Source organism: Lathamus discolor, chromosome 14 (assembly GCF_037157495.1).
Source record: "Lathamus discolor isolate bLatDis1 chromosome 14, bLatDis1.hap1, whole genome shotgun sequence".
NCBI lineage: Eukaryota > Metazoa > Chordata > Aves > Psittaciformes > Psittacidae > Lathamus > Lathamus discolor.
In genome coordinates, this window is record NC_088897.1 from 3,211,186 (window position 1) to 3,238,148 (window position 26,963).

Genomic DNA, 26,963 nt, shown 5'->3' on the forward strand with positions numbered 1-26,963 from the left:
AAAGAACAGAGCAATGTGAAGGGACGTTTCCGCATGTCTTGAAGGAGCAGTGTCCTCCATGAGGTGGCAGTCCCGGCCTCCCGGCAAGGCTGGTTTGCTGAGAGCAGTTCCGGAAGGTCTCCTGCCACACAGAGATGAGCTCATGGGGATCCCCAGCATTACAGGAAAGCGCTGCCGGGCCAAGACGCACACCATGGGCTGCTCCAGCATCACTCCAGCACAGGGTGAGCAGGAAGAGGGTGGCCGTGCTTGCTCCAGCCTCTCCATCCAGGAGCAGTGGTGCTCCAGCATTGCTCCAGAGACTTGCCCAGACCGTCTCATCCACCTGCCTGGGAGGCAGCAGTGGCTTCTGAAACCATGCTGAGACCCACGCTGCGGGTGGAAGCAGTGACTAGGGAACTTTCAAGGGAATGGGGACATGGTGTGCTAGCAGCTGTGGCCACGAAGGCTTTGCTGATTGAACTTGGCCGCTTATCCCCTGTGCCTGGGGAGATTGTCAGGGTGGAAATGCAAAGCCAGCATCCGCTGGTGCTGCCCAGCCACCTGGTGGGTTCTCCAGGCGGCTCTGAACAGTGGTGATAAAAACTAGTGGAACTAGTGGAGCTTTGTTCCACCTGACATGGAACAAAGGATGGGACAGACAGGTGTGAGGAGCTGAAGGAAACAGGAAACACCAAGAGCTCATAAGGAGAGCACTGGAGGATGACACCAAGGAGAGCCTTCCTGCCAGTCCCACCCCCAAAGACCATGGGGGTGTTGTCCAGAGGAGCTTGGCCCAGATATGTAGAGTGGTAAGCGAGTAGAAATCAGCTCCACAGCTGATGAGATCTGTTGTGCCCTCAAGCTTTCACCAGCAATGCCATAAGCAGCCCAGCATGTTGGCAGGTATCTGCACATTAGGCAGGTAACTCAGCTGTGCTCCATCCCATCATAATTTTCCTCGAAAGTCTATTTCAGGTGTGATGGAAGTGCCCATATCCCAGAGCCCAGATCCCCTTCCTGAATGAAGACGCTGTGATTGAAAATGTAAGGAGCAGGTAGTTCTCTCCCTGCTTCTTATACAGATACCTGACGACTGAAGCCTCCCGCAGGCAGGCAGAGTTGTCTGAACTCCTTCCTCTGCCTACAGTGTTCCCAGGGGATGCCCTGCCTGCCGGGGTCTTGGTAACAGGGGAGGGATGGGGGATGCTCCTACACTGGCACTTTCATAACACTGTCTCTCACAGCTTCCCATATCTCTCTTATTACAGCCATGCCTCTCCATTTGTCCAACCATGGGACATGCAGAAGATGCTCTCTCAGCCTGTGTGCCCAGGTTTCCTCCTGGACACAGGGAGAGAGCCAGATCCTGCCCCAGTATGGGTTTGGATCAGGAAGCCCTCTCTGGAGCAGCAGATTTCTTTTCTGGTTTGGAAAGCATTAAACCCAATAAAATTGCGGTCAAATATTATTAATAATTACATTTAGGCCTGTGCAGCAGTGCAATTATTTTTTAGCATTAGCAATCCTCTTTCCTTCCTCTCCCCTCCCTTTTTATCTCCACTATAAATTGCCCGCAGCTGCAGTCATCCTAGTGGCGTGCTACAATATTTTCCCCTGTGAAGATCTCATCAGCTGTGGAGCTGATTTCTACTCGCTTATCACTCTACATATCTGGGCCAAGCTCCTCTGGACAACACCCCCATGGTCTTTGGGGGTGGGACTGGCAGGAAGGCTCTCCTTGGTGTCATCCTCCAGTGCCCTCCTTATGAGCTCTTGGTGTTTCCTGTTTCCTTCAGCTCCTCACACCTCTCTGTCTGTCCCATCCTTTGTTCCATGTCAGGTGGAACAAAGTTCTGTGCAGGTCACTCGGTGCTGGGGACCATGCAGGGGCCGTGGCCAAAGGCAGATGCCCAGTGAGGAGTAGAACAGGCAGCACATCCGATGCTTCCCAGAGAGGGGTCCCGGCTGCCGGGGTTCTGCAGCCAGGGGCTGCTGGAGCTGCTGCTGTTCCATTGCTAGGTGCACAGCCAGCAGTAAGTCTGTAGTGAACATTTCAGGCTGGCTCGGAAGCTCCCAGTGTTATTTGTGGCTTTTCCGGTCCCTGAGAACTGGGGAAATTTTACATGTGCAGTCACCTAACAGGGCTCAGTGATTTCCAAATGGAGCTCTGTTGGAAGCCCTGGGTGGATGCATTCTGCTAGAGGAAACCTCACAGGGCTTCTTTTGTTTCTTCTTCCGCAGTCCCTTACAGACAGCCTTTGACAGTGAATGAAAAGGACTCTGTGCTGAATGCAAGAGCAAATACCTCTATTGAATAAAGGAAAAGGGGAGTAAATATGACATATTTACTTTTCCCTGAGTGCCTCTTTTATACTCTCACCACCTGCTTGCTTGGGTTTCCTGCCCTAGATGTTTGAAAGATTTAATATTTCATTGTGATGCCATTTGTAATTTATTCCTTCAAGTTGGGACTCATTTTGCTTTTACTTTTTCTCACCAGAGCACTTGATCGTTGCTGTCATCTTGCTTTGCCTGTTATTACTTATCTCCTGAGCTGTGAGACTCTTTCTGATATGAGAATCTGTGAACACCTGCCTGTACTTAGCTTCTGAAGTTAATGCTCCTAGCCCTTCCTTGAAATCTCTCTGTTGCCTCAGCAGAAATCTGGCTTTTCACTGGTGCTCTCCAGCCCTCAGGGCCTAGACCCTGGTTTCCTTCTCCACCTCTGTGTTTCTTACCCATCTGCTTCGTAATGCAGACATTGAAACAAAAGATTTTCTCTGTGTGTGCTTCCCGGTGTGATATTCACCTCCTTGCCATAGGAAGCAGCCAAGCCTGCTCACATGGGATACTCCTGTATCATTCTATGCGAGCACATGAGGTGCTGGAGCTGGTGTGCATGCACACGCTTTTTGTGGGGAGCACAGCTGCCTGGCCAGAGGGCTGGAGAGACTAAATCCCCACTGGAATAGAGAGAAGCTCTACCAGGAGGCACGAGAGGTCCCTGGTGCCATGATCCAGGTACCAGCCTCCACATCATGTGTCCCGGCTCTGCTGCCATGTGTTGCAGTCTCACAGGAATAACGTGATGGGTTTTGTTAGTGTGGGGTTTCCAAGTGGTACAGTGTTTTAGGTTGCAAAGCCTTTCAATCAACTTCTTCCATCCAAAGCAATGGAGATACCTGAAATAACAAGCATAGAGGGGTCCCCCTGAAACTTTGATGTCCCTCTACTGTTAAATCTCCAAACAGCTTGATGGGTTTAACTGCACAATTTTGCTTGAGAAACGTGGGGACAGAAAAGTCAGAGGGAAAGTTTTTCTAACCATTGTTTTGTACAGGATAAAAATGGTGTTGGAGGTTTGGGTTAAAACTCCTCTGGGTTTTAAGAAGCCCCATGGGCTGGTGGCTGCAACCAGCCATGGGTCCTTCTGGCCTTACTGCTCTGGGACAAAGAGCTCCTCGGGACTGTGCTGCAGCCTGAATGAGATCCTAAGGTGAGAGAAATATTTCTGTGCTTACAGGGAACCTTTCTTATCCAGCCTCCAGTTTGGAGCAGGACCAGCTTCAAAGCCAGGTAAGGTTTCACAGCCAACAGAAAAGGCCAGCTTCTATGAGAAAGGAAGACGTGGGGGTTCCAGAGTGCTTAGTCACAACTAATTGGAACCGGTCTTCTGAGTTGTTGGGACATTCGTTCCTCACAATCGGGGCTACAATGGGTCTGTGGATCCTTGAATATCCAATATCTTCACCCTGGCTTTTCAATTTGTTCTTGCTCCAACGCCTGCGGCTGTTGACTGCTTAAATGGAGCTTACAAGTCCCAAAATTCAGCTCGGGAACTTCTTTGCTGTTTGGGGAACCATTAAAGAAGTTAAAGTCTTTTGTTCACCTCGGCAGTGTAAGTTTGTTTCATTCAGTGCTTTCTCCCCTCTCTGGATGAGCTCCTGCTTCAGCCAAGCTCAAACACAGTTTGCATTAAATGTATTAAATGACCTTTACTGCCAGCCAGCTGTTTTAACATCATACCTGCAGTCAAATGTGGCCTGCCTTGTTATGAAGCATGCAGTCTGATTGCTTAATCGCTGCAGACTCTAAGAACTAGACTCTAGGAATATTGCTCAAAGTAGTGCAAGGAAATTGATTCTCTTGCAGTAGAAGCTTATAATGAAATATAAGCTGTGTTCAGCTCTCCTGAGCCTCTTGCACATGCTTGCCAACTGGCACTGCTCACAAGTCCCTGTGTAACCACTGCAGGGAGTATTGACCCCTTTCTTTGGAGCTGCTGTGCTGATGATGCGGCAGCAAAAGGTTGTGGATGAGCTCCAGGATTAGATGTTTGAGCAGGTTGAAGGGATTTGGTTTGATTGATCGGCACTTACCATGCAGCATGGCAGAGATCACAGCCTCCTCTGTAAGTTGGCTGTGGGAGCAGAGCTTTCAAAGAAAAAACAGTGGAAATCAGGCGTTCTTGTGACTGATGACCTTTGGGTCCTTTCTGATGATGATCTTTAAGGTTCCTTCCAACCCAAACTGTTCTATGAGCGTATGACTGAACATTGAGAAACAGGTGAGACCTCACCTGGAGCATTGTGTGCAGTTCTGGTGTCCTCAACATAAGAAGGACATGGAACTGCTGGAACAAGTCCAGAGGAGGCCACAAGGATGATCAGGGGCTGGAGCACCTCCCGTATGAAGACAGGCTGAGGAAGTTGGGGCCGTTCAGCCTGGAGAAGAGACGGCTGCGTGGAGACCTCACAGCAGCCTTCCAGTACCTGAAGGGGGCTATAGGGATGCTGGGGAGGGACTCTTCATCAGGGACTGTAGTGACAGGACAAGGGGTAACGGGTTAAAACTGAAACAGGGGAAGTTTAGATTGGATCTAAGGAGGAAATTCTTTCCTGTTAGGGTGGTGAGGTGTGGAGGATTGGCTTGTCGAAAAAGGTCAAAAGGTCACACTCCCATCAACGAGCTGAAACAAGACATCTGTGTAGAGCATGGTGCAAACCTCTCACACCAGATAATGAGGAAATGAAGGACACCGGCAAACAGCAACATACTGTGACCAATCACAGCCAAGGCCACTAAGTGATAAGTGCATGAGAAGGAGGATGGTGGGGGGGTGCACGGTGTAGCTGCAAAAATGTAGAAGCTATAAACCAATGATCTTGTAACATGTAAAAGCTGTAAGCCAATGATCTCTCTGTAACCAAACTATAAACATGCAAGCAAGGTATATAAGTATCCATCTGCTTAGCAATAAACGAGACTTGTCGGTCATCATCTGATGAGCTCGTCTCCCGGCGATTCCCACAGTGAGGCACTGGAATGGGTTGCCCAGGGAGGTTGTGAATGCTCCATCCCTGGCGGTGTTCAAGGCCAGGTTGGATGAAGCCTTGGGTGGGATGGTTTAGTGTGAGGTGTCCCTGCCCATGGCAGGGGGGTTGGAACTGGATGATCTTGAGGTCCTTTCCAACCCGAACTATTCTGTGATTCTATTCTATGATCTCTAACTCATGCTTAGCTGAAATGATTCTCTCCCAAACCTTTTTGTGTTTTCTGTACAGCTATAGATAAGTGGGTAGGAAGTTGAGCAATGAAGTCGAGCCTGGCTGGAGCTGGGGACAACACGTGGAGGCACATGGCCAGAAGAACACGGGGCATTGCACAGACCAGAGTCGTGTTGTGTTGGGTTCAGCAGTAGCAGTTATTTTTCTCCTTCCTAGTAGCTGGTGCAGTGCTGTGTTTTCGACTTCAGCCTGAGAACAATGCTAACTAACACACTGATGCTTTTAGCTGGTGCTAAGTAATGCTTACCCTGATCAAGGACTTTTCAGTCTCATGCTCTGCCAGTGGGGAGGGCACAGGAAGTCAGGAGGAAGCAGAGACAGGACATCTGAACTAGCTAAAGGGGTATTCCATACCACAGCATGTTGTGCCCAGTGTATAAGCTGGGGGCAGTTAGCCAGGAGGCCCAGATCGCTGCTTGGGTTGGGCTGGGTGGTGAGCAGTTGTATTCTCTTCCCTTGTCATTTCCCTTATCATTATCATTACTGGTGGTAGCAGCAGTGGTTTGTGTTATACCTTAGTTACTGGACTGCTCTTATCTCAACCCATGGGAGTTGCATTCTTTCCATTCTCCTCCCCATCCCTCTGGGAGCGGAGGGGAGAGAAGAAGGGGGGAGTGAGCGAGCGGCGGCGTGGTTCTGGGTTACCAGCTGGGCTTAAACCGTGACAAGGGTTCAGTAACTGACCCACTTGTATTGTTGTTCAAGTGGCAAACTTGATAAAGGAGTGCAGCAACAAGTTTGCAGGAACGGAATTGGGGCCAGGCGTCCTCTATGGCTTCTCTCCAAGCACCAAGAGCCTGTGGCTGCCCCATCCCTGGCAGTGCTCAAGGCCAGGTTGGACACAGGGGCTTGGAGCAAGCTGCTCCAGTGGAAGGGGTCCCTGCCCGTGGCAGGGGTTGGAGCTGGAGGAGCTTTAAGGTCCCTTCCAATCCAAACCATTCCATGTCTCTATGACCTGTAGGTGTCCAGCGCAGTCACAGACTGGAAGGACAGATATGTGAGGAAAATCTTGTCGTTTCTCTGTAAAGGCTGTGTCCCAGAGAAAAAAGCATGCCAGAACCACTCTCGGAGCTCTGCAAGGTGCAAAAAAGGTGTAATGGCATTGCAAGATGAGAAATAGATTGTTGATAGGACTTTTCAACTGGCTTATGGGTTTGTTATTAGGCTGATGTAAGTGCTGGAAGCTGCCGTGTCCGTAATGTCCTGGGAGATGCAATAGGGCTCGCCTTGAAACTGTGATGAAGTGCGCCGGGTTCACAGGTTTTAAGCCCAGACAGGGTTTGCAACACACCCAGGTGCGTGATCAGGTCACGGGATTGCTCTGCTATTGCTGCAACAGAAGGCTGTGATTTTTCCATGCTTTATTTAGGAGCCATGTAGTGCAGAACCTGATCTGAACAACAAATCCTGGGTTTATAGCTTTGACTGCTGCTCAGTGGAACTGACATGTATTCCTAGTGTGAATAGGTGTTTAGCTCCCAGCCTTTGGGTCTCAGCCCATCCCCAGGGCTACTCTACTCCTTGATGTCAGACAACCGATGAAGGTGATTATGGTAGAGGAAGATTAAGAAGTTTCCTAATTCTTTTTCTGACAGAGCAAGTTCTCATTCTCTCTCCTCGAGCTGTTTGGTAACGGTGTCATCCAGGCACCGTGTGCTGGGCCTTTTTCTCTGAATTCTGTCTAAAAAAGGCATTCTGCTCACAGCGAAGATGCCTGCTGCAGCTTGGAGTGACTCCAAGGAAGGAGATTACACAACCTCCTTGAGCTTTTGAGGAAAGACTGTTTGCAGCGGGATATACATTCGTGTTTGTAATAACCTCGCCCTGGGAGTCTGTGGTTAGCTGACCTCTAAGCCTGCTTCCAAATTGCTGTTAAACAGACAGGACCTTCGCTGAGGGAGAAAGAACCACATTTAGCTTTTCCTCTACCTGCCAGGGCTGTCTCTGAAGGTGTGCACACACGGGCAAGGCTTCTGCAGTCTGGTCCCCAGGTCAGGACAGCTCACCACGTCCACAGTGGCCCTGAGCATGCTGGTGAGCCTTGGGGAAGCCCAACTACGTGGTCAGTGTGCGCACTGTCACGGATAGAGCAGGCCTGGTGCTTCCTGGAAGTTTGCAATGCCCCAACAGACCAACGTTTTCAGCACTCAGCTTCTTCTGTAGGACCAGCTGCTGAGCTGCCAGGCCTGGCTTTGAATACAAGAGGTACCCGCAGGGAGCATGCGCTGTTCTTTTGTGAAGCTCTTCCCTACGCTTCTGTTTTGCCTCCCTTGCATGGTTGTGCTTGCAACGCTCCTGGACCCCGTTTCCCAGCACACATGTACAGGAATGCAAGAAAGATAGAAAATACCTCAGACACTGCCCAGGTCCTCGGGTGGGCGTCAGTGCAGGCAGCGTCTTGCCTCTGCTGGCGAGAGCACGGGTCACTGGGTGCAAGAGCGAAAGAGCATGATGACAGCTTCCCAGTGTATTCTTTCTGTTGGAAGCTTCCCAAGAGGAGCATGACACACCTTGGCCAAACAGGGAGTCCTGGGCACAATTCCTCTCATCCCAAAGTGTGTTTTTGGAAGGAGGGACTCTGCTGAGTTTGGCACACATAGATCAGAGCACGGGCGGTTTGGATGTGCTGTCTTGCAAATATCTCATTCACTTTGCTGTGATCTAGAGAGACCTGGAGGTCTTCTCACTGTGAAAACTTCTTACATACAAATCATTGCGTTGGATGTATACGGGGAGAGATTCACCTTTTCCTATATTTATGATTTTCGCAGTCTCTGCAGATGGGCTTTTGATGTGTGCATGTGGGACATTACCAGGTTGCTACACCACTGCTGGTGTGTGAAAGAGGGCATTTCACTTCATTTCTGTCTTGCTCCTTGTTTTGCACCAGTCCCTCTGCTATACCTTCTCTTCTGTATTACATATAGAAAATACTGATGTATTTTCTTCCTCCTCTCTGATCCTCCAATCTCTCTCTCCCAGGAAAAAGCATCATCCAGATCCTGCCAGAAGTGAAGACCCTTGGCCTGGGCCCCTGTGATGTTCCCAAGCTCACCGAGCAGGTCTGTGACTCCATGCTATCAGGGGATATCAGGAATGACGAACAGGTCTTCCCATTAGCGATCCTATATTCCAGCTCCCGCGGTATGTGTAGCAGCTAATGGGGAGGGCATGGCAACCACAAGAAGGTCTGGCAGCAGAGACAACCATGGATTGCAAGCCCAACGTATCAGAGACAGGAAAAACATCCCTAGGGGAAGGAAAGCTTTCAAATGGAGGTGGTGAGACCTTTACCATGTTCCTTCCAGAGAACTGTGCCACCTGCATGGGCAGACCCATGGTGGTTAGCTGGACATTTCTTCGTAATTGTAACCCTGAGAAGTTCTCTCCAGCTGGACCCAGGCAGAGCTGGACCCTTGCTGTCATCACTGCGTGCTTATAATCAACATTCTGTATTCAAAACCAACAAGGTGGAGGCATTTATTCCAAGTGTGTGACCATCCTGCCTGGGGAAATGGCTGCCTTGGGGTTGGTGGGCTGCCACATTCCCCAGGAAACACACTCAGGAGAAGGCAGTGCCTCTTACCTCTCTCTGTGGTGAAGACTTGGGGGGTAGCTCTGTCACAAGAGGGGAAAACCAAGACTTTGGAATCAAAGATCTCACACGTGTCTGCAGCACTCGCTGATTTCTTGGTTTTCTTAGCCTTCATAGAATCATAGAATCATGGAACAGTTAGGGTTGGAAAGGACCTCAAGATCATCCAGTTCCAACTCCCCTGCCATGGGCGGGGACACCTCACACTAAACCATCCAACACAAGGCTTCATCCAACCTGGCCTTGAACACTGCCAGGGATGGAGCACTCACAACCTCCCTGGGCAACCCATTCCAGTGCCTCACCACCCTAACAGGAAAGAATTTCCCCCTTAGATCCAATCTAAACTTCCCCTGTTTAAGTTTGAACCCGTTACCCCTTGTCCTGTCCCTACAGTCCCTAATGAAGAGTCCCTCCCCAGCATCCCTATAGGCCCCCTTCAGGTACTGGAAGGCTGCTCTGAGGTCCCCACGCAGCCTTCTCTTCTCCAGGCTGAACGGCCCCAACTTCCTCAGCCTGTCTTCATACGGGAGGTGCTCCAGCCCCTGATCATCCTTGTGGCCTCCTCTGGACTTGTTCCAGCAGTTCCATGTCCTTTTTATGTTGAGGACAGCAGAACTGCACACAATGCTCCAGGTGAGGGCTCACAAGAGCAGAGCAGAGGGGCAGGATCACCTCCTTGGACCTGCTGGTCACGCTCCTTTTGATGCAGCCCAGGATGCGGTTGGTTTCTGGGCTGCGAGCGCACACTGCAGCCGGCTCATGTTCATTTTCTCATCGACCAGCACCCCCAAGTCCTTCTCCGCAGGGCTGCTCTGAATCTCTTCCCTGCCCAACCTGCAGCTGTGCCTGGGATTGCTCCGACCCAGGTGCAGGACCTTGCACTTGTCATGGTTGAGCTTCATAAGGTTGGCATCAGCCCACCTCACAAGCGTGTCAAGGTCCCTCTGGATGGCATCCCTTCCCTCCAGCATATCAACCGGACCACACAGCTTGGTGCCATCGGCAAACTTGCTGAGGGGCTCCTTTTAAGCAAACCAAGATTTGTGTTCAGTGGTTCAGCAGATCTTGAAAGTGTGGCGGGAGCATAGCTGGAGACTCGGAAGCCCGAGGCAAACAGTGAAATGCGCTGCTTCACATCCTTGCCATGCCATGACAACCCCATGATAACAACCAGTATATTTTTCAAATCAAAGGCACTCTGAGAGCTGCAGCTCCTGGTTTCTGGATCCTGCCTGGGTTTGTCCTGTCTTCTATGTGTCAGAGGATAATGTCTATCCTTTCCCTGCACAGGGTCACTGCAGCCTTCCCCAGTGCCCCACGTGCTAGGAGCCCGTGGAGCAGCACAGTCCCAAGCTTCATTGCCCTGTCAGGGCCCTGTCAGCCCAGCGGGTGTCCTGTGGGATCCCAGGCCACGGGTGGGCAGCGTGGGGCACTGGCTGAGATGGGCATGACTTGCCAGCATACCCCCACGGCAAAGCACAGCTGCTGGTCCTGTAGCCATGGGATTTTACCAACAACTGCTTCATGAGTCCTCACCAGAGAGGCTCCTACTCGTGAGCTTCACTCAGGACTCTACATTAGGCTGCCACCTTCTTTCTCCCAGTCCCTTCCTTCCTTCCCGGTTGTGCCAAGGGGAGACGGAAACAATATTGTTTTTATGTGTTTGGTATTTATGGACTTAATGGGGTCTTGGGAGTGATAATCCCTGCCAGATGATTAATTTTTAGCTAATGCTTGTGATTTCCATACCAGGCAGCTTTTTTATGCTGATACGTTTAGCTATGAATCATGTTTCGGACACTCACTTGACATATCAGAATTGATGCCAAATGTAGACGAGTGCATACAATGTATTTTGTTGCTGCCCAGCACACCCAAACACACACACGTTCACTGTAGGATTTAGATGAAAGATGTCCCTAGACTTCAAGATGCAGCTACCGTTCTCCAGTGTCTTCAAAGACTGACATTTCACCGCCAATTCGGAACAGCCTAGTTTATGCTCTTGTGCAAGTCTAGAAGGAGATAAGGAAAGTTTTGCTAAGGATTATGTGAACTTGCTAATTTCTGAGCAGTTATTAAGGGTTTTAATTTGAAATGCAAGCACGATAACTTCCAGATTTTACACCAATTTGGGATGAAAAGTGAACGATTTGTCTTGTCTGTGCCTTTAGAGTCATAAAGCATCCAGCACCCAACCAAGCCTTGCATACCTCCGAATATTTTTTTAGTGCCACAGACAATAAAATGTCATCACCCTTCCATTTGAAGACCTACATTGCTGGAAGCTGTTACAGATAAATGATATTAAAATCACAGTACAGCAAATAAAACAGTAGACATAGTCTTGAGCTCCTCTCTGGGAAATCATGTGCCAAGGTTCAGTTGAGAGCAGTCAGCTGAGCACGATGTACTGGCAGCAGTTTCCCAAGAGCAGCTCCATGGCACCATCAGGAGTTTCCACTGCTGGACTGACGAGCAGGGTTAGAAACTGTCAATGAAGCAGAAAAAGCTACTGAGAGGCAGAAAGTCTTCCTCGGACATAATATTTCTTCCCACATTCTTATTTGACTCCATAGCTAAAACCAGTCACTGGTGAATGGGTACCTGAATAGCAGCTGACCCCTTCCAGACTTGTCAAAAGGTACCTCTGGTGACGTAATATCAGCCTGCCTCTGGATGAGGGGTTTTGCAGGAATTTCTTGGTACTTGAAAAGGTTAAACTTTTAGTAGCTGCTTTTTAACACCCTGGAGTTTCACTCTCTCTGGGTTAAGCAAATGCAGTTCAGCTTCCTCCCAGCCTGGTGATGAAAGAGCCACAGGAAGCAGCTCAGCAAATTTTAGTGACCATAAGACCAAGTTAATAATGGAAATCAGGAAACCTCTACTGTTTAGAGGGAAGGCGAGCATCATCTGGATTTGGCTCCTAAAGAATGGGGTGCAATCACCATAATTTAGTCTTTATATTAAGTGCAAATGTCTTTCTTTAACAACATCTCTCTCAAACACAGTTAATCAAACTCAGTACAAGAACTGCATGGAGATACTTTGTGGTCTGTGTCTTGCAGAAGGACAGAATAGGTGATCCCCAGGTATTCTGCTCAGCTAGAAATGGGTTACCAAAAGGAAAAATCCAATCCAGTCCATTCTGCTTAGGTCACAGCTGTCTTCAGCAAGTCTTTGCTCTCCCTACAGTATTTTCGAGTGGGAGAGCCCATGCCAAAGACGTATCAGTAGGAGGACACAGCTGGTGTCCACATCTCTCATGTGAAGACATGTTTTTACTATCTTTCAGGATGTGGCACACCATGATGTCTGACTACGTGTGTTAAACAATGGTGTGTCAGGCCATACGGTGTAAAACCAACTCTAGATAGACCTTAAAATGCTTTAAAGGGGAGGGCAGGGCCTTGAAGCAGCAGAGTAAGAATTTGGCTAATTCTAATTGATTTCTTCAAGGAGACCCTTCCTGTGAAGTAAGACTACAGTTGTCCTGGAATAAGGCATTTAGAGAAGGACCAGTACAGACTGGATTTTCAGGGGTTTCCCATCTAACTGAAGAGGAAGAGGCAGACTAGTAAGGGATGGTGAAGGCGATGGATTGCAAGAAGACTAGGCTAACAGCACCTCTGCCTCCAGTGGAGTCTGAGTGTAGCTGAATGGATGCTCAAGGACTCTGGGAGGGGGCAGAGTCACTGTGATGACCTTAGTTGTTCTATTTCTTTGGGCATGGAAGAGTTTGACCTTGTAGAGCATTTATTGTTATTGGCAGACTTCAGACAGCTCCATACCTTTTGTGCTACTCTCTGGCTCATCATCATCTTTCCAGGGTGAGAGGTCGAGTTTGTCAGTCTCGTGGCAGTCAGTGAAGTTCTCAGGATAACTGTTGATCTTGAACACATCCCTGGGTATCTTTTTGATACGAGTATTGTCACAGATCACTGTTGACAGCGAGATATTTCTCAATGCATGCAACTGCTGCAGAGTGAAAACTCCTGGGTTCTCCCACCAGAATCTGTAACAATATTTTCAGAAGCAGCTTATAGTCTTCTTGCAGGCATTTGGTGCTGGTTACTTGGCAAGATGGCAACCTGACTATGGTGCTTATTGCAGGGGGATTGGACTAGATGACCTTTAAAGGTCCTTTCAAACCCAAACTATTCTATGATTCTGTTCTATGATTGCATGTGAGTCTTTGCTTGGATCCACCTTCAGGCAGCAGGCACCCCTTTGGAAAGACGCATCTCCTGAATCACCAAATCTGGATTCTGCCACTCATCTGCCATTGCAGAGAGCCTGCCTCTCCCAGGCAGCATCACCAGTGCAGTGACTGAGCCTCCCCTTTTGTGCCCTGAGAGCAAATGTCACCTCAGGCAGAGACTATTGCAAATTGCCTATGGCCAGGAGCTGGTGCTCCTCAGCCACATGGGTCCATAAGAATGGGCTGCAAAAGAGTCCTTTGGCAAATGGGCTAAAATCTAGGTTTGAGCCTTGCTGGGAGCACTCACTGACATCTCGGAGACAGCAGGATGAGTGTGTTGCACAAAATGTCAGCATTTTATTTTCATACTAAATGCCGTGGGGAAGGTTTGCTCTCAGAGCTACCTACCGGTCCCCATCACGCAGGTTCCTGAACTGGGTTCCAAGGATGCAGGCCAGGAGAGGTCCAACTCTGCCTTGCGGAACAAAGGGCTCTGTGATTGCCCCAATCCAGAGGTCAATATTGTCCGGTGTCCCATACAAGTCCATGAACTTTTTGGCCAGTTTGGAATTGCCCAGAACCTCAGAGAATTCATCTATGTTTTGAGGCTGGGAGAGCCCACAGAAGCGCCTCCAGACATTGTAACCTGCAAAAGCAGGAACAGCAGAAACACCAGGACCTATGTCTCTCCATCATCCACCTAGGCTCAGGACCTAAACAGACCCTTTGGCCCATAAACAATGTCTGCTTCTTCTCATGACATTAAAGGAGCCGGAAGACATGATTGTCTAGATAGTCACAACAAATGCCCTGTTTCCAAATGTGCATTTTGTACACACGCACTAAACTGACAATTTGGGTTGTCTTTGCATGTGACTACAAGTTCATTGCATCCTGTCAGTTAGAGGTACCTAGTGCTGAGAGTGAATGCACCAGCCCTTGCATTTTTGGGAGGCAAAACTTCTAGGACTGAAGTCCTAGGTAAGAACATTTGGCTGTGCTTAACCCAAGAGCACCCATTCTACAGCGCATGGGAGCAATCAGACCTGTGGGTGCAAGCCACTTCTGCTCAGAGCTCCAGATTGCCTGAAGACACAAAACAATCATTGGTTGGTGAAGAACAAAGCACAGATGGTCTGCCTAGCCCACTTGAAACCTGAGCTTGGTTGCTTCTGTCTGTACCTTCTATACCATGCATGTTCTCTCTTTGCAGCACACCACTGTTTCTACCCCTCCTTATTACATTATCCCAACTATCATTGCTTTCCAAGCCTTTTTTTCCTTTTCATAAATCCCTCAGAAAAAACATCTTTATAATACAGAGGCCTTTCTAGTACAGATCCATCCCTTTCCCTCAAATCATGATACTGTTTCTTCTCAATGGTATAGAAAAAGCTTAGTATATTAGAATTGCTATAGGCAGCAAAAGCAAAAAGGGTATTGTTCACAAGAAAAGTGAATTTGTGTCTCCTTACCTGGAAGGCCATGGTCTCTTCCCCGTTGCATGTTCAGGGCTGCGAGATCCAGACCCATTGTCTCTGTCTGTTCAAAAAGGTGGTTCTGGAGCTCCTCAATGAGCAGTTGATTCTGTTTCATCAGTTTTGCGTGATCAGCTACCATGCCCCTTATCAATGGGTCAATGCCACCTGCATTCATTGCAAATCAAGAGAAATACCAAGTTGCAGTTTTGATGGTCCCGTTTTGCAGCTGAAATAATAGTGCTGCATGAGATGTCTTCTCTACTCTGAGCTGTGTGGAGTTTACTTAACTCCGTATTTCCATTTCAACATATGTTATTGTGTGTGTACATATCTGCATATGCCAGTAGACGAGGTCCCACTTTAGTAACTAGGTTCCCCACCCCTCCTCATCCCTCATCATTCCCTTCCACAGCCCTAAGCTCACTTGTTGTCCACCACGACCTCAAAATCCCTTTCTGCAGAACTACTCCATAGCTTGTCAGTACCCATCATGTACTGATCACAGAATCATAGAATGTTTCAGGTTGGTAGGGACCTTAGAGCCCATCCCTGCCATGGGCAGGGACACCTTCCCCTAGAGCAGGTTGCTCCAAGCCCTGTCCAACCTGGCCTTGAGCACTGCCAGGGATGGGGCGTTCATGGAATGTCCAAGGTTCTGTTCAAGGTTTAGTTTTTGCAATTGATTTTGTTTGTAATTAGCTATTAGTTGACAAATATTTCTTAAAACATTACATGCAATGATGGAATCAATCCATGTCTGTTTGTCTAGGTCTTTTTCATAGCCCTTAAGGAGACAGTATCAGTAAAACACAGGAAAATTGACTGCACATGTGTATTTTGGTATGTTTTCCATAATCAGTTAGATAACTCATTTTGGAAGAGACATTTGTCTTCCTGGAAAAGATTTGTGTCTGCAGATATCAACTGTATAAAAGCAGGGCCCCACAATTCCCTTTAGAGTCCTGAAGAGAGATGCCTACCTTCAGGACACAATTGTTCTGTCTTAGCTCAGTTAAACCGGACGCTTCACCCTCTGGCAATGCTTACTAAATACATACATAATAGTTTAGACTGGAGGATGTAATAGTTTAGACTGACTGAAATTTTGACTGACATTTGATACAGTGAGTTTCATGCTTCCTACAACAGCATGAGCAGTTGCACCAGAGTGACTGTGAGCAATGCTGAGCTGCGAGATGTTCTGCCACCTGAGAAGGAGGTTTAATCTGTTATATATTCTGGTTATTTACTGACATAGAATCATAGAATAGTTCGGGTTGGAAAGGACCTCAAGATCATCCAGTTCCAACCCCCCTGCCATGGGCAGGGACACCTCACACTAAACCATCTCACCCAAGGCTTTGTCCAACCTGGCCTTGAACACTGCCAGGGATGGAGCACTCACAGCTTCCCTGGGCAACCCATTCCAGTGCCTCACCACCCTAGCAGGAAAGAATTTCCTCCTTATACCCAATATAAACTTCCCCTGTTTAAGTTTTAACCCGTTACCCCTTGTCCTGTCACTTCAGTCCCTGACGAAGAGTCCCTCCCCAGCATCCCTATAGGCCCCCTTCAGATACTGGAAGGCTGCTATGAGGTCTCCACGCAGCCTTCTCTTCTCCAGGCTGAACAGCCCCAACTTTCTCAGCCTAAAACGTTCAGATATGAATGCAATTATTGGGCAACGAACTGAGGGAGACAGCACTAAAAAACTGTACAAAAGAAGCTACAAAACTGTATGTTCTGATGCAAACTCCTGCCCCAGAGTGGCTGCTTCTGCAGGAGCTGCTGCTTGATAATGTTCAGTGTTTGGAGTATAACAGCATGTAGTTTTTGGCAGGGCTCCTTTGCCTGGGTACAATGCAGAACCAGTGTTAGGCTGCATTTGGTGACAAATCTGCAGGGCTGTCCTGCTGCCCCACATTAGCAGACCACCCATTTGTCTGCAGTCCCCTGGGTAGACCTGTCATGAGCACCTTCCAAGCTGAATGGCACTGTAAGTTGTGTGAGGCCAGTTAAACAAGTGGGAGCTAAAGCAGGTTTTGGCTTATGTGTCTGGGCTCATGTATTTTACCAGCTGATCTCCACATGAGTGTCTGCTGCGGGACCAGAGCAGGACTGCTGGCTGTTTCATGTTCTTACCTTCCATTATAATTCTCCACGTAGCGCAAAAGGTCAAGTGAAGAGGAACGTGGGAGAATGAACCTAGAGGCTGAAAACTGTCATCCAAACGGGATACAAAAGGCTGCACTGATGTATGACCGAATCGGAAAGCCAGAGAAAAAACATTCGAGACTGTAGGATCCACATTCTCATTGTAGCCACTGTACGAAGGGATCCACTTGCTGGTCTCCTCCCCAAGCAGAAATGGGAGGTAATCTCTGTACGTTATTATCTGAAAAAGCACAAAAGCAGATCAAGTTTTCAGCAGCTATAGCACAAATGCCATCAAACTGCAGAGTATGAACGCGGAGTCTGTCCAGAACCAGAGTTTATTAAGAGTTTCAGAAAAAAGAGCTGTATCAATGGCATGAGTTTGGCACACTATATTAAAATTCTTTAATACAAAAACAATTGATAAATAGGTAAAATAATGATAAAAATCTCTGGATAACCATGCTGTCTCATATGGACCATGCTTATTCACAGTTTTCAAACAACTCCACTGTATTTGCAAAGCATGATTCTTTTTCTGGAGGAAAAACCCTTCCTAAGCATGAGCATGATGAACAGCGAGCAGTGATCATCACTACCTGGTTTATGGCGATTACAATCTTTCTACTCTCTTGGTAAAGCTTTTCTCCATCCCAGTGAGGATTTAATTTCCTCAGCTCTGTAACCAGGCGATTGTGTTCTCGTAGGAAGACAGTGTGCAGTGCAGAAAGTCTCAGGTTTTCAGTTACCCGTTTGTCACCTATAAATGAAAATATGTTGGGAATTTTGTGCATTGCTTTTTATTTCAGCAGCAGGTTTTTGTTCGGAGAGATGAGTAACAGCTGATAGCGTTACTGGCCGTATGATCATGGTTAAGCTTCCCATCAGCCACCATTCATGCCAGATATTTCTTTCTGGCACAGACAAAACATTCTCTGTTTAAACCATTTAGCCAAAACCCTTTGAGAGGAGGCTTTGCGCAATATAAACTACATTGCACGTGGTCGTGAAGCACTTGTAACTGTCTCATTTTGCGAAATGTACCTGCCTTCCTTTCATACCTCAAAGATAAAATCATTTACACCAGTGCTGTGTATATATTCTTAGGGTTCCCTTTGCAAGTTTCTCACATTTTTTTGTGTTGTGCCTATGATGGACTTTCCCATTTTGATAAGTTCTATGTTTTGAGTCATCAGTTTGGTTTAATTTTAGTCAAACTCCTCGACTTCTATTCTGATGCAGGTTGGGATATTTGAAATATGAAACATTTAGAAGGTGGTACCAGAGAGACTTAACTGAATTGATTAGAGTGTTTAATTGTTAGTATTGATTGAGGTGAAAACTAAATGATGAATTCTAGGTAAGAAGGGAAAAAAGGTAACTGAGAAGTTTTAAACACTGGTGCTTATTCTATTGAAACATTCTTCTACCTTTGAAAAGACATTTTAAAGGGAGGATGATTTGCTGTAACTCTTTGGGGAAATAAAAGCAAATAATTTTCATGTTTAATTAAACAGTTATTGTTCAATTATTATTATTATTTAATTTGGGGGGTCGTCTGTCTTTCACTTTACACAATCATACCTTGCAGTGTCTCATAGAAATACAAAGCGGCATCAGACAACTGACCGTCATGATCCTGTTTGACTTTTTGGACCACTGAAAACTACTCCACAGATGCACCTTACCTGCTTTAAAACAGGGGATGTTCATGCTCTCATTGGTGAGAGCACAAACACTTTTTGTTTTGTTCTCAAAGGGCAGAAATTCCAGCCCTGCATCAGTAAAATTCTGGTTCACAGCCAACAAACCCAGCTGGTTTGTCTGATTTCTGATGCTCTTTGCCACAGAGTCCTCACTGCCATACACCGTGCTGGCATCGATGAATGAACTGACGGCATTGATCTGCTCACGAGTAAACGTCCTGGGGTTGCACACAGATGCTGACTGGACGAACGGCATGCAGGAGTGTGAGCTTGGCATCCGGGGGTCATCGGGGGGAAACTAGAGCAAACAAACATAAGCAATGCCTCAGAAAGTGATGAGGTTTTATTTTTACTGTTTTAGGATAGCGTGGGATGGAATGAAATTCAGGGTACCTTAATCGGGAAGCAAGGAGACTTGAAGGTACAGTCAGTCTCACAGTGAAGCTCCAGGCTCACTCCTGCACCACTGGAAGGGGCTAAGTCTATGTCATGGTTCACCCACTGGCCCCAGTGCATGAAGACAAGAGAGAGTTCTTGATCCTGAGTGATGTTCTCGTTGGCCGTGTGAGCGATTTCATTTGACACTTGTCGAACCTGCAGGAAATCAAAATGAGAACACGTGACTGCCGCAGTGCCGCACAGTCTGGGTGTTGGCCCCCAGTGGGTGAGCGATGGGCACCCATGGCCGTGGTGCCAGGGATTCCCGCTGCTCCGCGTGCCCCAGCCTGCGGCAGGCACAGCCCCAGCGCCATCCCCTGCTTCTCCCGGCGGCTGGGCCCGGCCACCCCTCCTCGGTGCGATGTCAAATCCGGTCGCTGATGGCACCGCCTCCCCGCTGCGGGCTGTGCAAAAATCGATTGTAAAACCTGAACCTTGACCAGAGCCTTGGACATTCCATGAGTGAGGTCAGAGGAGAGGACCAAGACCTTGCCACTGTTTCATTTCTGGGGGATGCAGTGTCCAGTACTGTGACCCGGACAAGAACAACAGTTCTCACCAGTGGGAGTGGAAATCCATTATACAGCTTTCCTTCACTTGCTCCTCTGGGAACAGACACTCCATCCTCATACACTGCTGGGAGCCAGCGAGCAAACGCACGGTTCGAGGACCCCAAATGAGAATGCTTCCTGCAGCATCACAAGAAGAAAAGCAAATGCCAGTAATGAGCAGGCTTGTTACTTGTAGAGACTAACATTTTGCAGCACTTTAATCCATGTTTGATTATTCTGGCAACAGAGAATTTTGGACGTTAAGAAAAGTTTTCCCATGTCATTATATTAATTTTATTTGGCATTTATATCTCTGTCTCCACTGCTGCTCCACACAGAATCAAACCCATCACCAGTGATCAGGGTGGCCATGCTTTTGCCCAGCTGGGAAGCTTTCAGTGATGAAGATCCTTCACCCGGGGGGACTTGTGCCACAGCTGCCCCTTCAGGAAGTTTTTCTCCACATCCAAAATAGAACCTTTCAAACTGCAATCTGCATCTGTGGCCACTTGTTCTAATGCCTCACGCTGCACAGAAGAAATTGAATCAGTAAACTCAGCAACACTTGTTCAGAAGAACAATAATGCTCATTGATCTGTGGCCCTAAGGACACAGAAACACAGGTTATTTGGAGGAAATCAGTTACTGAATATCAGCTGGTGTTTTAAGCTCTTAAATCCACAAAACCTGGTAATACCTGCCTATACTGAAAAAAAGGAGTGGAACACCCAGCAGTGTGCTGGGAAATCAGAGCATGCCCTAGAACAACTGCCACACCACAGCTGAAGCAATTCCATTAATTATTAAGGACCCAGTTCCACCATGGCTCTTGTTTGGATTGCTGTTACCGTCCCTGCAGGCAGAGTTTTGCAAGATACTTGAGCACGATCTCATGGTGTGTGTGTCAAGCTGAGCAAGATCTTGGAAAAATGTTAACATACCACAGAGTCCCCTTGCAGCCCACTAGATTAGCAAGGCCAAGGACAACCCCCTATCCTGAGCCTAAAATTCAGCATGGGGAGGTTTAGACTGAATATTAGGAACAATTTCTTCCCCAGAGGGTACTCAGGCATTGGAATAGGCTGCCCAAGGCAGTGCTGGATTCACCATCCCTGGAGGTGTTCACAAGCCGTGTAGACGAGGCCTTAGTGACATGGTTTAGTGGTGGGCTTGGCAGTGCTGTGGGTGGTTGGACTTGATCATCCGAAAGGTCTTTTCCAACCTGGTTGATTCTATGAATCTATGGACACTGCTATCCTTGGGGAGCTGAAGGCCCTGGGGTCTGCGGGTGAGCATGCAGACAGACTGTAACACTAGTACCATGACTGTAAGCTCCCTGCTAGTGTGATGCAGAGCTGGCCTATGTCTTCACATCTGGCACATCTGTTTCACATCAGGTGCACATCAGATGCAAGTCCCACTCAGACTCGGTGGCTGGAGTTAGCATACCAGGCAGCAAATCTGTGACAGGACAGCAAGCCTTGACTTCCAAATATTAAACTGGAAATTTTGCCATCTTCTGATTAAAAAAGAAGAAGTATGATCCCAGGTTTGAGCCAGGGGGGAAGCTATGTGCAAAAGCTGAAGAACTCATTTATTCAGACTAAGCATACACAATACATGAATCTAGAAGAGACAAGAATTAAAGTCTTAATTTACTTTCCATCCACAACAGTAGCCACACAGACATACTGATAGCAGAATATTTTCATATGAACCAACCTGGAGAAATTAGTATTATGCTACAGAAGAGTGGAGGAGTAAGTTCCTGGAGCCTCAATCTGAGAGGCTGGCTGTCATAGCTCTACAATCTGCTTTTCTCAACTTTTCATCTCCCCCTATCCCAAGAAGTCCCTTCCTTCACCCAAAGAAGTAGATGGAGGACGACGGGCTCAAATCTGAAATTTTCAAGAAATTAATATCTTTTTTTCTGCCAGCCATAAGTAGAAATTAAACATCTGGGGGCCTATAAGAATGCTGGAGAGGAACTCATCATCAGGGACTGTAGCAGTAGGACAAGGGGTGATGGGTTCAAACTAAAACAGGGGAAGTTCAGGTTAAAGGAAGAAGTTCTTTACTGTGAGGGTGGTGAGGCACTGGAACAGGATGCCTAAAGAAGCGGTGAATGCTCAATCCCCGGCAGTGCTCAAGGCCAGGTTGGACAGAGCCTTGGGTGACATAGTCTAGGGTGAGGTGTCCCTGTCTCTTAAGGTCCTTTCCAGCCCTAACTATTCTGTGATTCTGTGATCTGTTATAGGCACCACTAAAATGAGCATTTCACTACTATTGGCTTGTTGAAAGGTACTTACACAAATGACCTTAAGCCACATATCCTGGGCTAAAGTACAGACTCAAGACTCCCTTTGTCCACACGCAAACCCTACCTGTTATTGCACTCCCCAGTGATGGTCCGGTAAACGTCATTTTTTTGGCATTTAATGGAACGAATCTGAGAGTCACAGCCAGTTTCTTTGGAAATCACCTCCTTCTGTTTTCTGTCTAGTAGGTCTGTAAGAGAAACCATGCAAAATAACACCTGCTCTTACTTTTATTTTAGATTTTTGGTATTCTAGGTCAACATTTGAGTGTGCTGAATTAGAGCTGTGGATATATAACAGCTGGATTTGAATTGTTAATTTGATGCCTAAACCCTTTAGTGGATCAGCTCTCAACTGCTGGCTTAGGGAAATGGGTTGGCATGCAGCAACTTCCCAGTGGAATATGGGGACCATATCATCACCAGCAATGTCTTACTCTGGACTGGGAACAAAATTATGAGCACACAGGGTGGATAATGGGCTACTGTTTTCAGCGGCCAGAGTCTCCTGGTATTCAGCATGTTCTGTCCCAGGTTTATCATGTTTATTGTTAGGCTGGTTTTATGATCAGAGGTAGGAGACAGGCACGGCTAAAGATGGTGAATAAAACAGGTGGTTGATCTGCCTTTGAACATGCTTGAAGTCTATTCTCCCAGGGCTGTAGTGAGGCAGTTCTCTGAGCCAGGGCAGAGCTTCTGTTTGATATTCCTGATTTGGCAGATTTTCGGCTCTTAGTTGTTTCTAAGGTATTCTGGTCGAAACCACATTACCTGTAACATTGAATCTCAGTTTCCCAGAGACATGCAGCTTTATTTTGAGGCGTTTCAAAGTGGTTTCCAAGTAATCAGCAGCTCGGACTGCAGATCTGGTTCTTCCTACTGGGTCCTTTAAATGCTTCAGGAAATCCATTGGGTTGGCAACCTTTTCCTCTAGTTTTCTCTTTAAGCTGAACATAAAAGAGTCTCATGAAGAACCTTGTCTGAAATCAGACCTCCTCTGTCATGCTAGGGTGTGTGTACTTAGATGTGACAGCACAGCAGGACAAGCTGGTTGCTCATCAGCTTTGCGCATCATCTCAAACACATTTTGGCAAATGAATCACTGTGATTCCCTACTCTAAGTTTAGATGACATCCTTGTCACAGTAAATTTTGTTATATCACGTGAAAAGCTAGATCAGTGGAAAACTGAGTTATTCAGTGACTGGATACAATTTTACATTTAGTGTGTCACAATATATAGTCTATGAAAAGAGAGATAACCTTGGTCCTATTGCATCTCTTCCCTATCCCATGGGCCTTTCTTGCAGTGTGAAAAAACTTCCCTAGGGTGGGTGGAAAGAGACTTCTCCCCGGAGGCTTGGGACCAGCCTTTGGTACAATACACAAAGGAGTACCTGGGGTTTGACTTCCACTGAGATGTATTTGTGACAGGGTACTGATCTGCACAGCTATGGCCCTTCCAGGGAGGGGCAGAACCTCAGCAGTCAGAAGAGGACTCAGCATGTGTCCACTGTGCTCATACCACTGTGAACTACTGAGAGGCATCTGTGGCAGTGTAGGTGAGGAGGAAACAACTGCAGGTGGTGAAATGTGGCCCTGGGACTGAGATGGGACACCAGAATCCGGCCAAATTGGGCAAAAGGACCTCTCCACCTATTACAGGGAGAGCCCTAGAAAAAAGGTGTCTCCATAATAAATCATGGAATATTTGGGGGATCTTAAAGCTCATTCAGTTCCAATGCCCTGCCATGCACAAGGACACTTTCCACTAGAGCAGCTTGCTCCAAGCCACATAAGGGGCATTTATGATCTTAAGGTCCTTTCCAAACCTAACCATTCTATGATTCTATTGGGCAGCCACAGCTTCTCTGGGCACCCTGTGCCAGCGCCTCAGCACCCTCACAGGGAAGAGCTTCTGCCTAAGAGCTCAGCTCAGTCTCCCCTCGGGCAGGTTCAAGCCATTCCCCTTGGCCTGTCCCTACAGGCCCTTGTCCCAAGCCCCTCTCCAGGTTCCCTGCAGCCCCTTTAGGCACTGGAGCTGCTCTCAGGTCCCCCCTTCAGGAGCCTTCTCTTCTCCAGGCTGCCCCAGCCCAGCTCTCTCAGCCTGGCTCCAGAGCAGAGCTGCTCCAGCCCTCGCAGCATCTCCGTGGCCTCCTCTGGACTCGCTCCAACAGCTCCACGTCCCTCTTGAGTTAGGGACCCTCCCCATAATAGATTGGATAGCAGAAGACACAAGCATACATTTTCTCTTATTTCTTTACAATGTTGGGGCCCTCATGAAAAAGAACTCACCTTTTCCGGGCATGTAAATACGCTCTGTCTACCAGCTGCCTGGCTTCACTAATGCTGCTCAGAAGAGATGAGTCTGACAGCACCTCGGAGTCCTTTTCTTAGAAAAAAGAAAAAAAAATAAAATAGAAGAAATTGAGGATACTTTTTAATGTACACCAGGAGCTACAGAGAGACACCACCCCACCGCTGGGTGCTGAGGTGCAGTGACTCCATTTACACGCAGTTCCCACTGGACACCTTTATTGGTGCTTATTTTACTCATCTGTTTCATCTCACTCTGAGGTCCTGAAAGTCACAGGACAAGAAATGCCCCTAAGGCGGTAGTTCATCATCCACTTCACAAAATTGGCTCTGATGGCTTTGTGAGGCTTTTAGGAAGTCATTTTTCACCCCTCATTTTGATGCTATTCTTTTCTGTGAGTAGGGAAATGCATAGAAGCCAAATATATGACCTCTGACCCAGTTTCCCTGCCATAAAATGATGCCATAAAATGGAAGACCTGTTGGTTAAATAAGTAATTTCCTTAGACAAGTTTCTTAGGTATTGACTTCATTGATAGTGCACCACTCTATGGGGTATTTCAGATTTATATTGGACTTATATCTAACTAGGAACTCAGACTGAATTTTGACTCACACCCTTTCAAGCACAATAGCATCCAAAGGAGAAACAGAAACTTACTATTTAATGAGCAGTCCGTTGCCCCGACTAAGCAGAGAGTGATGATGGGTCCTAAGAGAGTAATTCTTGGGTTTAAGCCTAGAGAGAAATGCAATATAAATCTTCTGAATGTGCAGGGCTTCACTGAGATATCAAAACATTGTCAGGTTTGTTTTGGATACTTCTTTCAGGATCCACGAATAAACCACAGCGCCCATCTGACCACGTCTGTAAGTGGGACTCTGGCTGGCGAGGGCTGTAGTTGTGGATGCTGGCAGGACACAGGGACATCGCTGTGCTGCGGAACATTTGGTAAACTGGGCTGAGTAACTGCCAAGGAAGAGGCAGCCAAGTACAGCACAGGCTTCAGTGATGGAGACTATTGGGAAGGTGAATTGGAAGAGGGCAGTGTCTTGGTGTCCTGCCTTTGAATGGTGTTTCTCAGGAGAGGAGACCCTGCATGTCCTTCTGTGCCTTCTCTGTCTTGTTACTAAGCAAAACAAGCTGATTTGTCTAGCACCAGTCCTCCAGCCTTTGACCAACTCTATTAGTCTTCTTGATGCTCCCTGAAATTCGTCTATTCCTTTTTCACATTAATGCTAGAAATGTGTGTCATCTGTTCGCACCAATGCCCTATACAATGACACAGTGCCTTCCCTGAAAGCAGATCTTCAGCCTAAAGATTAGAATTAGATATATTTTAAGTAATTTAGTCAATGTTTTAACCATTCAGAACGTGAAAGGCATACAACATTTGGAAGGACTAACAAACTTCTCACCGTGGGGCAGGTTATCTCACATTTGCAATCTGTGGAAATTCTTCAGTCAAATTCACAGGGATTGAAGGATGCTTCTCCCTTACAATTCTATACTGCAGGGTATTGCTCCATGAGGCAGAAAAGTTGCTTTTCCTTGCTTCTCAGAGTGAATGTATTTCATATATGGGGAGGGAAGTTAGTATGAAGGACCACCAGCTCCTAACACTGTCCTGTGTCCTCATCTCTGTGGGCTCCCCTGTGGAATGCACCAACACCTGCACCAGAAATACCAAATCAGACAAATACATATATAAAATGAAAAGTACTGATCTTACCTGCCATCTCTGCAGAGCTGGAAGGACTGGGAAACAAGCCAGTCCTTTATAGGATCAGGGCAAAAATTAGCCTGGTCTGACCTGGGTGGGACCAAGAAGGAAGAAACTATGACCAGATTGAGCCAAGAGGAAATATCTGCAGGTTTGCTTTCCTGGATTAGACATAAAGGTGCACAATTCCCCATTCCTTCTGAGTAAATGTTGACTTAATTTGACAAATCAAGAAAAAGGGAAAAAGAAAAAAGGCACACGTTTCTTTTCTGCAAGTCAAAGAGGTCATGCTGGAATTTGGCTTCTTTTTCCTCATTGGTTGATGTCTCTGATGGTTTGGGAAGCCAGACATGGGTCATTTTGCCAACATGTATTTGTGGAGTATAGCGAGGTCCAAATACAGCATGTCCTAATGGTGGATCTGCCAAAACTTGCATCCAGGAGAACCAAAGTTGTGTTTAATTTAAAACTGCTTAGTGAGATGGTTTGTGTAGATTAAAAATAGTCCAATCATCAGTGAGATGCATTTTAATCAAATGCTGATCATTGTGGAATGCAAAGACTTGACGAAGAACAAGGCAGTTGCATAGAGCAAGCTCGAGCCGTCCCCAGTAAAATTCAATGCATAGCAAGATGGACAATCACAAAGTTATACCTGTGCAAATAAGAACGGGCCAGAAGTGCAAAGTGGGAGATTACATCCTGAAATGTCTAGAAAGGAACAATGTGTTGGCCCAGTCAAGCCTTTCAGCATGGATTCCAACAGCTGTACAGGGGGGAAAAGAGCTGCACATCAATGGACAGATGGGAAGGTAGTGGAAATAAATCAATTCTTAGAGCATCAGTCAGGCTGATCACAAAAGACAATGCTGAATTCTTACTGACAGCCAGCCTTGTCAATCTCACAGAATTAGGCAGCCAATCCTTCC

The 26,963-nt window shown here is 47.2% G+C and overlaps 1 protein-coding gene across 1 annotated transcript; it reads right to left on the bottom strand.

The window, feature by feature from the left end:
- Positions 1-11,406: 11,406 nt before the first annotated feature.
- On the bottom strand, positions 11,407-26,082 carry LOC136022055 (myeloperoxidase-like). Its single transcript, XM_065694924.1, has 14 exons — positions 26,044-26,082; positions 24,972-25,049; positions 24,290-24,386; positions 22,767-22,942; positions 22,063-22,186; positions 19,687-19,816; positions 19,083-19,283; positions 18,672-18,987; positions 17,583-17,743; positions 16,972-17,224; positions 14,824-14,994; positions 13,757-13,994; positions 12,939-13,162; positions 11,407-11,638 (listed from the first exon to the last, which is right to left on the bottom strand). Exons 1-14 carry the CDS (start codon positions 26,048-26,050, stop codon positions 11,598-11,600), a joined length of 2,217 nt encoding a protein of 738 aa, XP_065550996.1. The 5' UTR covers positions 26,051-26,082; the 3' UTR covers positions 11,407-11,597.
- Between the last annotated feature and the right edge of the window lie 881 nt (positions 26,083-26,963).